The following is a 16936-nucleotide window of genomic DNA, read 5'->3' on the forward strand; positions in this document are numbered from 1 at the left end:
CAGGTTCATGAATATATATGCGAGTACTTTGTCTACCTACACATGCAAACAGCTGAAGGCACTGCACTAAAATAAAATATAATTTATTTTCATTAATCTAACTAAAAAAAAAGCAACAAATGCCCTTAAGATCTTAATGGTTATTTAAAAACTCTAACATACTTTTTATATACACCTTAAAGCACTAAATGCTTACTTCCTGTACCCTGCTTTTTATCAGTGTACAGCTCCTTGCATTCGCGATTGTGCGAAAAAAAAGAATGCAGACAAAACTAACTGACAAAATGCCATATGTTTGTGCGCGATAAGCTGCGAAACCCCCTTCCTCTGGCAGCTCCACTAGCCCACGAACGTCCCCATTTCAGCAGCTCCAACCTGTAATTATAATTTAACACCGCATCAAATCAAACGGGTCAGGCAGTAAGGACAAAACACGAGCAAATCGATGTCCTGGCCATCAACCCACACGCACATAGCCCCGGGCCAAAAGCCAAATGCCCCAACCAGAAACCAGCTCCGGCAGCTCAAAAGCCCGTGGCTTCAATGGCTGAGTAAATCAAAAATGTGCAATAAAAATTGCAATAAAGCACGCTTCAAAGGTAACGCAGGGGGGTTGTGCGGAATTGGATGGCTGCAAACCTCATCTAAGCAACGATAATGATTGCAATTCATTTTTATGACTGCCAACTAACCGTTTCCGGGTATTACGATTCTGCAAACCAATTTGCCGACACGCATATAAACAAATTTAATTAAACACGGAGATTTGCAACAAAACGGAGCGTAATAAAACCATTTTATGCTAAACGGGTCAATTTAAATCACACCTAATGTGCCGCTTTAGATTTATGAAATTAACATCCAATGATGCTATATGCTTATTAAAATTATTGAATGCGGTTTGAAGGACCAAAATTCTAGAATTTTTGACTTATAATGTAGAATCATAAGTTATAGTTGTGTATATTGCAGAATAGTTAAATGCTTATTGTAAAACATTTAATGCGGCTTGGAGGACCAAAATACTAGTATAATTCTATAGAAATTATATAGCTTTATTTTTGCTAAATATGTGCATTTTAACCTTTAGCATTTTCATGCAATCATGCTACATTAATATCACTGCACCAACAATGATATTTACCTAGGCATTTGGCGCATTGACTCCATAAGAGTGCGACATTCGTGACTCTGGGAACAAAAAGGGCATCTAAACAAACACTAGAAATGCCAGCAAGGACCGCCCTTTAGCTTATTTTTAGTCGCGTGGCCAGAAGTGGCCAGAATGGCCAGTTTGAAGTGGGCAGGTGTACGGGTGTATGGGCACCTGTCGTCGCCAATCAACCTTGACTAGAACTGGGCGTTGCAGGGTGGTAGGGTCACTGGGTTAGGTTACTAACATAAGAGTCAGTTCTGCACAAGGTTGCCTTTTGCTGCTGCCACACTGAGGTAAATATTTTGAGGCAACATCAGGTGCGTAAAAATGTCAATAGAGTCTAAAAATCACTTTGAACGGTGTTTAAAAGTAGGAAACTATATTAACAATATATTAACACTGGATTCTTTTCTTAACTGCTATTAAGAGACTTTAAAAAATTATACAATAATTTCCAAATGTTTATATACATTTTAAAATACTTAGTTTGTAATTGCTATTTTTCCAGTGATTTGTTACTGTTAGTTGGCTTTAGATGCGGTTTGCTTGGTTGGTTGGCCAGCGATTTTCCAATAAAATGAAATTGCATTTGATGATGCCAGGATGTTTTTTTTTTTTCAATCATTGTGATATTTTTCCCTCACCCCTTTTGTTTTCCCATGCTGTTTTCCTTCACCCCTGCCATTTATAGAAAATTGAATCAAAGTGTTGGTGGCATTGCGACAAACTGCTGGACGAATGAGCGCGTGATTTGAGGCGATTTGTAGAAAAGTGAAAGCCGGCTCCTGGCCACCGGGACCCAGGTCCCAGGTCCTTGCGTCCTGCCAGCGAAGGAAGTGATTAGTGTAGCACTGCTCGACGGCTTCCTTGCGTGAGTCGCGGCATCCTGGGAGAAACGGGAACAAAGCAAACACGGCGCAGCGGAGAAATCCAATTTGTAATGGCCAAGCTGGCCAAGTAGCCCTTGATTTCATTGTTTCAACGGGTTACCGCTAACACACACACACACAAACAGACACCCTTACACCTTTTAAGGAGTTTTGTAAACATTTTCCACATATTGTGCTGCAAATCGAAAAATAAAAAATCCGAAAAAAGTTTTTACCAAACCAAGATGCATTCGACCAAGATTAAAGAGGGTGATGACAGAGTGAGTTGTCCATTCTATTGCCAGTCATATGTGTTGGCCATTAAACGTATTCAACTAATTTGAATGCCACCGTTTAGGAGGAGATGGAGCTAAATCAAATCTGGCGAGGATGTCGTAAAATCCAGGGCGCCATTTTTCGTTATAACTTTGACATCTGCGCCGACTTAAAGCAGCATGATCCCTGTTGCAGTGGCTTCGTGTCCGGTGAGCACATCCTTCGGATGTATTTCCCATTTTTATTGCGCCCCCTTTTTACGACCTAACCCATCTACTCCAGAGCCCATTTTCACCGCCGTGCTGGGCAAGTATCGCAAGGTGGCCGGATTGTCCGAGTCGGAACTCCGGGATGTCACTGACTATTTCCAAATTCGAGATGGACGCGTAGCGTATCGTCAGTTCTGCAAGGTCGTCTGCAGCGAAAGTAAGTTGGTTTTTGGTTAAATTGTATCAATGCTATATCTATTTAACATATAATTTTAGCACTGCATAAGACCGCCAAAAGTGATCTAGCTACGGGACTGGAGTGGAACGATCCCTGGCATGTGAATGTTGTACCCCAGCCGGAGGATCGACGACGTCTCTGCCTGATCCTGCTCAAGATTGCCCAACTATGCAATATTCCGCTCATGCCCTACTTTCAGGACTACGAACTAGTAATTGATTTGCTTAATCATATATCCACCATATTAATAAGCTATTACATTTATTTATAGATTGCACAAAATGTTGGAGTTGTTACCGTTGCGCACTTTTCTCGTGTGCTGCACTTTATGAAGATACCACTTTCGGAGTCCGATTTTCTGCTCCTCCTCAGACGCTATATGAAGGATGGTTACCTGGTCAACTATGTGGCTTTCCTCAAGCACATCGATAATATTATAGCATACCTGGGCGAGCATCATCTGCTGGACAACTCACATGTAAGTGCTAACTTCAATGCTAAAGAATTCGCGCGTATGATGAAATGTGTTCCGAATGTAGGATATTATCAAGGACTTTCCGGGACGTTTAGTGGACCTAGAACTTTCCCAACTGCCAGCTATTGATGGTTGCAAGGCAGTGCATCCAATCTTTCCCGATGCCTGCAGTACACCCAAAAAGAATCGAAATCAGTGCGACATTCTGTTCTGCATTCAGAACTACATCTACAAGAACCAAGTGCGCACCTCCGAGTTCCTAGAGTGCTATGACAGCCTAAACGTGGGCAGCATCACCAAGAATCAATTTGAGCGCGGTCTATCGAACATGGGAGTGGGAAAATATCTGACCCAAAGGGAAATGTCCATTCTGCTGGAACGCTACACTGATCCCGTGGATATCAATCGAGTGCGTTGGCGCAATTTCGCTGATGAGATCGATACAGGTGAAGAGTAATGAACACTATGAGCACTAAACTCTCTATATATATATATGTATTATATTTTTAGTATTCACCATTAAGAACCTGGAGAAGATGCCACAGTGTGTCGTGGAATCGCCACTTCGTCACATCCAGGAGTTGCCCAGACCCGGCGCCGTGCCCTGGGAGTCTGTGTCGGCTAATGTTCGTGATCTGTGTGAGGATGCCATGGCCAAGATTAAGATACGCATCCGCAATCGTCGCCTCTATCTGCATCCATTCTTCCGAAGCTACGATAAGTAAGTTTACCGATACCGATCTTAAATGAAGATTGAACTATTTGGCGTTTCCTTTCCAGACTCAACAGTGGACATGTGCGTTGCAACATTACCAAGCAGATTTTTCGCACCAATGGCATCCTTCTGTCCGATCCGGAGCAGGACTCTGTGCTGAGTCGGTATGGAAACGAGCTGGGCTTTTGCTACACCAAGTTTTTGGACGACGTCGATCCGGCGGAGTATGCCATGCCAGCGCTGGTCACCAAGCAGCAACTGGTGGAGTGTCCACCGTTTGCGAGAGACAATTTGGATCCCGAGGATGTCAGCGAGGAGGTGATCGTGCGCATCCTTACGAACGCCAAGCGACAGGCTGTGGTCAAGAGCGTGGCCGTCATCGAGTTCATGAAGGACTACGATCGCCATCGCGAGGGCGAGATCCTTGAATCGGACTTCAAGCGAGCCCTGGATAACTCAAGTGTAATCATCAAGGAAGAGGAAGCTAACATCTTGTGCAACATGTGAGTAATTCGCAACTTGTATATGTATTATATTTCATTTATATCCTTTTAACATGACCAGCTTCCGTTCACCGAATCGCGTGTCCTGCATTCGCTATCGCGATTTCTGCAAGGCCCTCGACGAGATCTTCATCCAACTGGACACGAACATGGGTGACCAGGTGGTGACCGCCGTGCCACTGCTCCATTTGCCCAATCTGGACTGCGTCGACTGCTTCCTGAGCTTCGACGAGCGAACCATCTGCTCGCAGGCCCTGATGAAGTTGGCCCGCAAACCGGACGAGATCTCCAATCTGAGTCAGCTGTTCAAGGACTTCGATCGCGAACAGTGCGGCTCGATCACGCAGAATCAATTCCTGCGCGGCATCACGGTGCGCGACATGCATGTAATGCTGAGCAGCCGCGAGTTCCAAGCGATCTGCAAGTGCTTCGGCGTGAAGAAGGGCATGTGCATGGAGTTCAACTACCGGGAGTTCCTGAAAATCCTCGACGTGCTCTTTGCCACCGGTCAAATGAAGCGCAACTATTAGTGGCGCGAAAACTAACCCTCTCCAAATTCCAAGTGTATCATTTGTCCAAATTTTTGAATGTTATCAGTAAAATAAAAAAAACAATTGGTGGATTCTTTTAATTTAGGTTTCTTTAATGTAATGTTCGCTTTAAAACTGATCTCCTATCATTCAATTAAGTTAGGTTGTAATTTCGCTTGAGAATGTTTAATTTCTTTTTTTTTTTAAGGGGGAAAATCCACGCTTCCATGTATTGATTTCCTCGAAATGCTACCTAAACTGCCCGTCCAGCACACATCGGCATTTACATATATTAATGCCATCCATTCAGCTTGACGGTCGGACGATTTCATAAAGATTTTCATATAGCTATAGTAGTGTATACATAGATAGATTTGATTTAACAATTCGCATTCTTGCAGTGGTCTATACAATTGTGGGTGTGTACGTAGAGAGTGTGACTTTAGATTTTTATTAAAATATAAATCTCTTCCCTTTCAGAAGTGTACATAAATATAGATGTATTATGTATTATGTATGTATATATGTAGTCTATGAGCGTAATACACATATCCGGAAAACAAAAACTAATATCGTTTCCGCTTTCTCTGCTCTGTACTAGTATATTATGTAATATGGTGGTTTGTTTGTTGTAGGTTGTTTCTGCTTTGTTGTCTTGTCCTGTGTCTTGTCGTATATCGTATATCGAATATCGTATATAGTTTTTCTCAATCGAACGGGAAGAAGGCAACCCGATGTGCCAGCCAGTCAATGCTTGCTTCTTTTGTTTGTTGGTTCTATAATTATTATTACATATTACAGTTAATTCATAATTAAAGTTAAACAAATACTTATACTCTATTGTATTGTGTAATATATGAAACATTTTAGCTGTATTTTTTGTTTTGTTTTGTAAGTATTTTTGTTTGATTTCTTCTGTTTTTTTTTCCTATCTTTCCTATCTCTCCGACATCCTGTGCTCTACTGACGCGTTAAACAATTACCTCGCATAATGTATGGGACTACATTAGAAAAACAAATTAGTTTCGACACACAGACAACGTGAGCATTGCACAGCAGTTAGTTTGGCAAATGTTGTTTGCCACGTTTCCCTGCAATGTTGTCTTGTGGTTTTGCACGGGTTGAAGGGTTGTTTGGTGGGCGGTTGGTTGGTTGTTTGGTTGGTTGGTTTGTCGGCTTAATGAGCGTGTGGCTATGAAAAATTAGCCACTTGCTGAAAAATTACATGTGTATGCCTAACTATGTGTGTGTATCTATTTGTGTTGTTTTTTTTTTTTCTTGTTTTGCTTTGTGGTTTGCCTTGTATTGTATAAATGATGTTTTTTAGCTGCGTATGATGCTGTTGTTGGAATGGTGCTACACATCAAGTGTGTAAAGGTGTGTTAAGGTTGCTGATGTTGATATTATTGCTCCCAGCCAGCCAGTCTATTCATTTCCTTTTTTCCTCATTTCTTTCATACAGATATATACAACGGCGTATGTATATATGCGGTTACCCAGATGGTGTTGTTGCAGAGATGTGTGTTGCTTCTTGTAGTAATGCTGCAATGATATAATCAACTTTAATGAACTGGCAACAAAGCGTCGATGGCTTTTAACTCACCATAACAAACTAAACTAGGTAAAATTCAAATAGTTTGCAGTTATCCGGAGAATGCGAGATACCCAATGCCCACGCCCCCTGCCCACTTTTTAGTAGGGCTGATGCCGCTGCTGGCGTCCACCGCCTCCGCGCTGCTTGCCACCGTTAAAACCGCCACCGCCTGTTGTGGAAACGTTTGGAAAGTGTGCAAGGCATTAGTCAGTTAAATTCGAATCGAGAGTATCAGATTAAATCAGGCAAAAAGAAAGACATGCTCAACATCTGCGGGTAGGAAAGGAGAGGGGTTCATCTATAGATATCATTAACTACGCCAAACGACTTCGGTTTTCATTTTTTGTTATTTTTTTGAAAATTTTGACCAATTCTAGTGGGGGGGCAGCACAGCATAGCAAAATAAAGTAAAACATAAGTCATGAAAAGCCAATGGAGGAAGGATATAAACCAAAAACGATGAAACTGCTTTACAAACATAATTAAAATCATTGCGAATAGTAGAGACTACACTATGTATTTTTTTTAATAGGAGGAATGAGGGCCCAACAGTTCGTTGGTTACAGATAGTTATTTTATTTTTTTTTTTGCTAGGCGCTTCTTAGTGTTAATACCTTTGGGGCCGCCGCCGCCGCGGGGTCCACCGCGACCGCCGCCCATATTGCCACCACCGCCTCCGCCGTAGCCGTTACCCTCAAAGCCGCCGCCGTAACCGTAGCCGTCTTTTGGTTGCAATGGCATTTCGTGGTGCAATCAATCACACACACAGCATGCGCAGATTGGGTCGTACAGAAAATTGATGAAAACACAAACAAAGCTTATCTTATAAAATGGTGTAAAACGACACGAACTAAAATAAGATGGGTCTAATTGGTACTGCCAACTACTTTAGCCTAAATTATTGCTAGGAATTGTGAGCCAAGTGGTCACGACTTGGTTGTTGAATTGTTGAATTCTTACAATTTACATTTACTAACATGTTATCACAATAAATTTACAACGTTTAATGACCTCATTTGACACAAAATCTGATAAAATATTTGATTACAATACACTTTACAAGAACTGGCGCTAGTTGGCAGGATTTTCAGTCGAGTGGAACTATCTATTACTTGGATCGGGGAATTGTATTCTTTTACTTTTTCGCTTGGTCAAAATTTGTGCCGCCCAGTTTTGGACGACGCCGACGAGCCGAGGGGAGACAATTCAAATGGCACATACCGCGAGCGAGCTGGAAAGGAATCACCTGCTCCGGATCCGGAGGAGATTGTGGTTGGTGTTGGGTGAGAGATCAGGGGTGGGTTGTGGGCGGAAACTGAAATACACACAAAATTGTTGTCTGGTTTGTTTTTTTTTTTTTTCGTTTTTCTTTTATTTGCTCATTTTTCTTGTTTGTGGATTTTGATTATAAGATTGATGGTTAAAATGTTGCTCTAACATGTGTAGTTGTCGATTGTTGTAGCTGTTGGTTGCTGGTACACAATAAAAATTTAAAAAACAATTTTCACTCGCTTTCCTCTTGCAAATGTCGAGGAAAATGGCGCAAGGCGGCGCTCACACATACATGCGGTTCTCGATTGGATTGGTGGTTGTTATTTCGCTTCGTTATATATAATTATATAATATAACTCTGGTTGTTGTCTCAGATTTTGGTTAGTTGTCGACCGGACGCGACTCGACTTATTAACATGTTTCACAATGTATTGCAATGGATATTTCAATTCATTCGATTTCTCATTTCCTTACAGCACTCGTTATGCATTTATGTTTTTTAATTTTTACCTCATTTTCCACACAACAATTTCAGCATTTCAATTTCAAATTAATTACTTTGTAAACGTTCGATTGAAAATATTCGGTAAATAATTTTGTAAGGTTTTTGCCAAAAAAATTTGTGAATTCATTTGCTGCTCTTGTGTGTGTGTATTTTGAATGTCTCACCTCAGCAAAAAGTAATAAAATGATCATTTTGAATTTTTCGTGAATTTTCTTTTATATCACTCCCATTGAAGGATCTTCGGGAATTACAAGGCTGGTCAAGGGGGAAGGGAAGGGGGATGAGGATGCGGAGTGGTCTGTCGCGAATATATTATTATTTTGCGTGTCATAGAAAACGTTTTGCGAAAAACAAAAACAAATGCAAATAGTCAACAAATTTTACTTTATACTCTCGAGTTAATATAATGATTATAATAATTACTCTTCGTGTTCATTTCTGTTGTTGTTGTAGCTGTTGTTAAAAACAAGAAAACTGGATTTGTAGCTTAAGAGTTGTCTCAGAATCGGTATGACAATATTTTAATTCATTCATTACTTTAGTGGTTCCATTATATTATCATTTCATCTTTCTTCTTTTTTTTTTAGAGTTTTTCAATGCATTTTACTAAAAACAAATATTAATTACGCTAAGTTACTTGTAAATATATACGTTTTAAATGTAATAGAAAAAGGAAGATTTAAGTAAAAAATGAAAAACGTTACAGTTAAGTGAAAAGTTAACACTGTTGGTGCGGTTTTGCATGGCGGATCGCTCGATTGCTCGATCTCTGGTCGCTTGGTTGCTTGATTGCCTGATTGATTGCTTTGTTCGGATGTCGGTGGATAGTAGATGGATATAGTGGCTCTACTGGTGTTGTTCTCACCAAGGACCCTCGGTCACCGGTTGTATCGGTTACCGGGTCGGCCGGGCAATCGGTTAACCGCTTGCGAGAAGCTTGGACAAGACAAAGGCGCGCAGCTTGCGATCGTTTTTGGATATTCGCTTTTGGGTGGTTGGTGGCTGTGTTTTGAGTTGAACTCTCATTGGGGTTTCTTTTACTTATGTTTTGGGTTCGTTTAGTTTGATTTCTTTTTTTTTTCGTTTTTGTGAGGCGAAACATCGGAAAATTCGGTTTTACAATCATATAATCGTATATAAATATGTTCAAAAATCATAGTTACGAAAGTAATATTACATAATTAACGGGTACAAATGCGGGGAGTGGGAACCGAAACACCCGATCTGCGTACTTGGCATTAATTTATTCAACAGATCTAACTCGGTGCTTAAGCTACAGCTCCCCGCACTTTTATTTTTGTGGTCTGGTTGGTTAGTTTTAGAATTTCAAGTTGTAGTTGTAGAGTAGTAACGGAATAGGAAATTATAAAGTCTAAGAATATATTGTTATTAGGGTTTTAATATAAAGTGGGGGCACAAAATTATTGCTATAATTGTATGGTAAGTATATGTAAAGGTATACAAAAATTTTGTTTATATCAAAAAAATTTGTTTACACATTTAAACATCATAATAATCGGTATATTAATTAATAAAAATATAGCATAAAATTTATATAAAAACTTTTCTTTCTGGGATAACTTTAATATAAATGTCAATAAATTTTTTTCTTATCTTGCCTAGATTTTTTTGTTTGGTTTTCTTTGTATACAGACAACTTGCTAAAAACATTGAGAAACATGCAATTTCTTTGTAAAACAATTTACTCAAAGTTTATGATTAAAGGTGTATGTAAATGTACAAATGTATATATAATTGGTATACAGTCAAATTGTCGACGCACATTGACAACATTTGATAGGATAATTATTAGCAAAAAGTTCATTTCAAGGTTCTGCTAAATTTCAAATTCAAAGATATACGAATTATAAGAGGTATTTATATATACATTTGCGATTAGCAATGCTTGTGTATGTGAAACCATAAGAAAAAATTATATATGTATATATGCTTGAATTAAAATTACTAAAATTGACGAAGTGTGTTTTTATGAATCGTTTTTCTTTCTTTCTTTTTTTTTTTTTTTTTTTGTTGGAAAAGTTGCATTTTTGTACTGCTACAATTAAGATGTTGTTGATGTTGCTATTGCAGTTGTAATTACTTGTCGTTGTTCAGTAAGTTAGTTAGTTGTTTGTTTGTGGTTTTTTATCCTGGAATCAACGTATGAACATGCAGAATGCCGCAATGCGCTAGCGGTGCAACTGAAGACAAGCCTCAAAAATGGATTGCTTCGGACATTACGTTACGTTTTGGTCAAGAAAGTGCAGCGGAAATGCAAATAAAGCAAATAAAAGAACGATCTAACGAATGAGGCTGCGGGGGGGTGCTGCAGCAGTGGTTCCACCGGAATGATAATATCCCGGATGCACTGCACTGACTTTTTTGGACCCCCCGGGGCCTTCAGATCTTTTCAGAGCTTCTGGTTGTTGTGCTCTTATCGTATTGTAGTTGTTTTTTACAAGGATTTGCCTTAAAATAATACTATCAAAAATAGTACCATAGTTAAATGTTACGTTTTATGTATAAATATATAACATTTGTATATATTTGATATAAATATATATGGTAGGTATATTGACGTATGGTGCATACGAAAACATATGCATTGCAAAGAACGTGAATATTATCCCGTTGCCGGAATAATAATATGTATCTAAAAATATATTTATATGCTATATATAAGGTATATATATATTTAAATAGACATTGAATCAAAGCTTTGATTACGCGTTTCGTGTGTTTTGTTTTTTGTTTGTTTGTTGTCGTTTCTGTTCTGGTTGCTTGTTGTTTAGTGTTTTGTTAAACAAAACAAAAGGTGAAACTATTTAAATAACTATTTTATGGGATTGCTGGCGGGAAAGTGGGTGTGTGTGTGTAGTGTGGGTGTTTGTGTGTTTCAACAGATTTTGATTTCAGTGTGTTCAAACAATAACAGTTTAGTTAACAATTAAAAAAAGGCACAAGTTGCAATTGCGCAAAAGGCCAAAAACACTGGCGTTTCACACAGTTTCACATAATTGGCACATGCTCCTCTCTTGTGTTTCATGTTTCTTTGTTTGTTGTTATGTCTGGGGTTTCTTTCTGTTCTTCTGGTTGTTTGTTTGCTGCCCTTGCGTTTGAGGTATTTGTCATCTTTGGAAAGTCTGTTGAAGGCAACCAAGTTGTTGTTGATGTTGTTCTGGTTGTTGTTGTTGTTTGTTGGTTGGTCCGGTCTGGTGGTGGTCGCATATAAATGGCAGGATGGTAGCATTATATATGCCTCGACTTGAACGTCACGTCTACTTTTCTCATCGCTCCTTCTCACTCTATTAACAACACATCTTTTTTTTTACACACGCTTCGTCAGTTTTATGTTTAAATGCTACTCAACTAATAATTGGTAATTAAATGTTTCGTTTAAATGAATTCTCGTTTAAAAGGTACGCTTTAAAATTTTAAACATCAATTATATGCCTTTAAAATTATACGTAGGTTTATATTTAATAAGATAGATATAAATGTGTATATAAAAATTGCGATTTTGCTTGTTATTATTAAATGATGAAAATTGTCTGTCAAAATACACATTTTTTTCAATATAAAATGAACGATTAGATTAAAATTTATATGTTAGCATTAAAGAAATGTTTCTTGTTTTCTCTCTTTCAAATCTACAATTTTTAAAAGTTTTCTTGTTTTTAGCGACGTTGCTTTCGTAGTTGTTCTTGTTCTTGTTGTTGTTTTTGATGTTGTTGTTCATTGACATCATATACCAACATGATTTATATGCAAATATGCATATAGACAATGCATGCGGTATATAAGCATATATAAATATATATATATATATATATATGGTACTATATATCGAAATGCAGCTAAACTTTTTGTTTTTGTTTTTCTCTCAGTTTTGTTTGAATGGGAAACACAACAACGTGGAAATTTTGGATCAGATCAGGTCTATGGCAAAAATTAGAAGGTTTTTATATTCTGCGGTTGTTGTTGTTTGCTTTGTTTGATTATTTCTTTCTGATTTTGTTGCTGGCCAGGCCAGCTCTATGCGGCTGAGGCTCTACTTAGAACTGCTGATAGTTGTTGCTATTGTTCTTGTTTTGATGGTAATTACTCGACGTGTTGTTATTGTAATAATTGTTTTGAGCACTACTTTGTTGTTTGTTGTATTTACCATAACCGTAGTCATATCCATTATAGTAGCCGCCGGCATAGTAGTCGCCATAACCACCGGCACCATATCCGCCGTAGCCGCCGCCATAGCCGCCGTATGATCCCTGTCCGTCCCACTGGTTGTTGTAGCCTATGGGATGGTGTGAAATATATAGTTTAGAGCCGGTTTCCATAAGAAGCAAAAATGCACTGCTTCGTTAGCGGCTGTACTAACCACCTCGTCCTCCGTAGCCACCGCGTCCGCCGCGCATACCACCGCGTGGTCCACCACGCATACCGCCCATCATCTGGTTCTCCGGCTTGGGCGTCGCACGCTTAACATCGACCTCCTTGCCGGCGATCTTCTGCTTGGGCGTCTTCAGCAAATCTGTCACCACCTGCTCCGAATCGAAGGTGATGAAGCAGAATCCTTTGCGCTGCGACTTTTGCTTGTCGAATGGCATCTCCACCTCGACGATCTTTAAACAAAAAGAATTTAAGTAAATCATTATTGGCAAATTCCAAAAGGTCTACCGCTTTAGGGTTACTTACATTGCCGAACTGTCCAAAGTAGGTCTTAATCTCCTCATCGCTGATCTCTGTGGTGAGGCCGCCGACAAAGATCTTGCCGTGCCTGGCCTTGGCCTTCTTGGGATCGACCTTCTTGCTGTTGATTATGTGCTCATCCGCGGCGCTGACTTTGTCAATGGCCTCGGTGTTTGTAAACACGATGAAGGCGAATCCTCGGGACCGACCGGTCTGGGGATCTGTCTTGACATTGATGCTCTCGATCTCGCCATATTTGCCGAAGTGATCGCGGAGTTCCTCTGAAATAATAGAAAAGCAACTTGTTAGCATTTGTTTATTTACTTCGTTTTAGTTTTATACTTACTCTCAGTCGTTTCCCAGCTCAGACCACCGACAAACAGTTTCCTGCGAAAGTTTAAAGATTAATTGGTTAGATTGATGGTATCTTAAAACATTTCAATATAGATTTAGGGAAATATTTTGGTAGGAAAAGGTTTATCTGGGAAAATCAGGCACGAAAAATAGGTTGTGTTTGATGCGCGAGGCAAATACTTTCTTAATTTACTTTAAATTTTTTCTTCTCTTACTGATTTTCGTATTGGCTGCAAAAGAATTTGATGACTGGGCAAGAATACAAAACGAATAAAAAAAACTCACCAAATTTGAAGTGAAAAATTGCTTTAGTTACTGTATTGCAATCAAAGAATTGATCGGATAGTGTCAAAATACTTGCAAACTCGGAATGAGCGAAAGAGTTCGAGGAGCGAGCGAGCGATCGATCGAGAGACACAAAACGAGCGAAAGATATAGATATATAGTATATATAAGATATGCAAGAGTGAATTATTAAGTTTTTGTTTTGGGTATGCTTAAGAGTCTTTGTCTGTACAAATAACAATTAACAATTAGTCTTTATTCAATAGGATGAGAGAAAAGAATGCAAAGGTTTTTATGCTGGATTGTGGTTAGTTTTACTTTCTTTATTTGGCTGTTTATTTTATTTTATATTTTTTTTTTTTTATAAAAAGGAATGTTGAAAAAATATGCAGACACTTATAGTTTACTATGATGTGTACGTTACTCATTGATTTCTGGACTTTTTGGAAAGATATCTCATCGTTCTCGGCGGATTCCCGGCAAATTTGGAACAGTCTCATCACACGGCGGCGGAATTTCGATTGCAATTTAGTGATTTGTGCTTCTTTTTTGTGGCAATTCGTTACGTTACATTCGTTCATTGTGTTTCTTTCTTCGGGCGATATATAATGTATAGTTTTTGAGCTTCATAAAACAAAACGAAAAAACTGCGAGTCTCTTTTTCACTCGGTCTCTCTCTGTCTCCGATTACTTGGTACTTTTTTGTTTTTCTTTTTTTTTTAGGTAATTTACAAGTTATACGTTAAGAGATACAATACAATATATACTCGTATACAGTTTACATATGGATCCAATTTTAAATCGAGATTATTTCTTGATAATTTTGTGTGTTGATAGTTCTATATATTGGCTGACTGACTGATTGTTTGTTTGTTTTAGTTTTGGATAGATAAATACCATCAGCATCAGTATCGGCGGAGCGGAGACTTTTGGAGACTGGAGTGTGGAGAGGGTTGCATATCCTCCAAGTATAAGTCCGCCGAATCCGAATCCGAATCCGTAACCGTTTGCCGGGGGCAGGAATACGAATCCAAATCCATATCCGAATCCATATCCGTCTTGAGCATAGCTTAAAACCCTGACCTGGGGCATTTCACTTCTCTCAAAACCTGCCGGAGAGGAACAAGGTTAGTTCGCTCACAAGACAACAGGATAAGCTATGATTTTCGATTTAATTTCTCCATTTCGTCCTTCTTCCTTTACGGGGAATAATCTGCATCTGCTTCGTCAGCGCTGGTTTCGTATTATCGTTTAAATGTACAGTATCGTGTGACTTAAGATTAAACTTAGATATAAAATGATCATAAAGGATGGGCAAATGAAGTGTACGCTAGACCTAAAAACCAAAACGCAGGGGAGCAAACAAGAGGACCATTCTACTTGATCATCATTATCTCTATGCTTTAATCCATCAAAATTATTTATCATTTATAATTTACATTAATTGTTCGTTAAATTAATATTTTGGCGCCTTGGCAACTCCAAACAACGCCGGCTGTCGCTCTCTGAGAGTAAGAGCGCGCAAAAGAGGTGGCGAGCGAGCGAAGCCGGCAAGCAAGAGAATAAGTGAAAACTGCAAAACACGCACACACCTACAGAACAGCGGGCGTTAGGTTGGTATGTATGCCTGTATGCAGCCGCCATTTTGGGTACAAAACTGGAAGAGCACAAAATAACAACGAAATAGCCGAAACAAAGAGTAATGCGAATTAAAAAGAATACACTGACAAATACAAACATAACTTTTTCCAACGTTTTTTTTCGCCACATTTTTTGCAAGTGAAAGGCAACCGTATGATTTGTGTTCGTATGCGTCACAGTGTGTCTGTGGGGCAACGTGGGAAACAAACATAACCTCACAAAGGGGAGAAAATGTGCTCCTAGCTTAAGAAAACTCTGGTTTTCATTGCGGAAAGTGCGTGTGTGTGCAGGGGAAAACGTTGAAAATTTTCCATGTCTCCCGAGACTGTGATGATGCATTTTGGCCCGAAGATTCTATTAATATGACTGAAGTACAGTCGCACCGACACCTCACACACACACACTTAAACACACTCCGACGCACGAGCGCAAGCGAGAGAGAACACAAAAGGGGTCAGACTTCCCCCGCAGAACCCCGTAAAATCCAATGAAACTCGACCAACGACGTTAGCTTTGCATTTACGTAACAGAGTAGGCAATATACACTATGTAGAAGCAGAAAATCTATGGGGGGCACATGATCATCGGTTGCCCGTTGCAAAAATAAAAAAGAACAAAAAAAAAACGTATCCGCCGGATAATGGACATACCTGTCGTCGTCCCGCTGGCCGGATGCGGCCGATTGGTTGTCCGAACTGCCGTTGGTCGAGCCGGCGGCGCCCGCATCACCATTTTCAGATCCCGGACCGTCGGCAGTCACGTCCTTGGTGAAATCCTCGCCGTTTATTTCTGTATCCACTTGCTTGTTCTCGGCCATTTTGTGTGTTTTCGACTGATCTACTAATTTCGGGGGCTAGGCAGCACGATATTCGTTTTTTACGCAGAGCCGGAGATTTTTATACACACTCGCCAAAAAGTCGCGCGTACGAATGAAATGACGACCGGAAAATGATAAATGCAAACGACAGCGTGTGTATATGGGTGCGGCGTTGCCACCTTGATGTTTTCCCAGTCAAGTCGATTTGGTATTATTTTGGTAAATATTTGTATTGTATTTGCTTGCTCTACCTGGAGATTGTTAGCTATACATTTGCCAAGGATTAAATTGGGATTTTCTGTACGATACCACCCCAAATAAGCCTATATAAGGAGCTAAATGGGCGCGTGACTTGTCTGCTTGCAGTATGGCAGCTTTGATTTATACAATGTACACACACCTATGAAGAGAAAATGAAAAGAATACCAAAAATTTTATACAAATATTTTAAAGCCCAGTTTACACAATGGACAAGTTACTTGGTTTATAAATTCATTTTAGTTGTATTAAAGGTTTAAATATTTAAATAAATATTAAGTATTTCATAAACATTTATAATTTTATAAATATAAAAAATACAATGTTCATTATTTACTATGTGTTGGGAACGAAAACAACATTTACATACAAAGAATTGTTTAAAATCGAATTTTCATATTAACTTCTTATAGGCTGAAACATCAACAATATTTTAAATCATTTAATTGGTTTATATTAAATATTTTTATTTTTTGCAAAAATTTATACAATTTTCATATTCGGATTTCCCAACAGGTTATAATATAACGTTATTATGGTTTTTATTTAT

At 39.0% G+C, this 16936-nt stretch overlaps 2 protein-coding genes and 1 long non-coding RNA gene across 8 annotated transcripts; 1 reads left to right on the top strand and 2 right to left on the bottom strand.

Moving 5' to 3' along the window:
- Window positions 1–1081: 1081 nt before the first annotated feature.
- On the bottom strand, window positions 1082–1588 carry lncRNA:CR45594 (long non-coding RNA:CR45594). The gene has a single exon (NR_125159.1). It is a non-coding gene; the product is annotated as a long non-coding RNA:CR45594 (long non-coding RNA).
- A 562-nt stretch (window positions 1589–2150) lies between these two features.
- Window positions 2151–5070, top strand: CG10841 (uncharacterized protein). 2 transcript variants are annotated; one of them, NM_142042.3, is made up of 9 exons: window positions 2151–2306; window positions 2384–2510; window positions 2584–2727; window positions 2787–2959; window positions 3020–3226; window positions 3288–3669; window positions 3734–3944; window positions 4004–4441; window positions 4503–5070. In NM_142042.3, the coding sequence occupies exons 1-9, from the start codon at window positions 2271–2273 to the stop codon at window positions 4969–4971; spliced, it is 2187 nt and encodes a 728-aa protein (NP_650299.1). In that variant the 5' UTR covers window positions 2151–2270; the 3' UTR covers window positions 4972–5070. The 2 variants fall into 2 exon arrangements, with proteins under 2 accessions (NP_650299.1, NP_001247087.1); NM_001260158.1 differs by having other exon boundaries at window positions 2387–2510.
- sqd (squid) lies at window positions 5071–16513 on the bottom strand. 5 transcript variants are annotated; one of them, NM_206481.2, is made up of 9 exons: window positions 15962–16513; window positions 14568–14779; window positions 13378–13418; window positions 13038–13312; window positions 12721–12964; window positions 12508–12636; window positions 7180–7287; window positions 6575–6734; window positions 6252–6513 (listed from the first exon to the last, which is right to left on the bottom strand). In NM_206481.2, exons 5-8 carry the CDS (start codon window positions 12947–12949, stop codon window positions 6664–6666), a joined length of 537 nt encoding a protein of 178 aa, NP_996203.1. In that variant the 5' UTR covers window positions 12950–12964; window positions 13038–13312; window positions 13378–13418; window positions 14568–14779; window positions 15962–16513; the 3' UTR covers window positions 6252–6513; window positions 6575–6663. The 5 variants fall into 5 exon arrangements, with proteins under 5 accessions (NP_001247088.1, NP_652209.1, NP_731825.1 ...); NM_169528.2 differs by lacking the exon at window positions 14568–14779 and having other exon boundaries at window positions 5908–6513; NM_001260159.2 differs by lacking the exons at window positions 7180–7287; window positions 14568–14779 and having other exon boundaries at window positions 5071–6513.
- Window positions 16514–16936: the final 423 nt, after the last annotated feature.

This window comes from Drosophila melanogaster, chromosome 3R, assembly GCF_000001215.4.
Source record: "Drosophila melanogaster chromosome 3R".
NCBI classification, from domain to species: Eukaryota; Metazoa; Arthropoda; class Insecta; order Diptera; family Drosophilidae; genus Drosophila; species Drosophila melanogaster.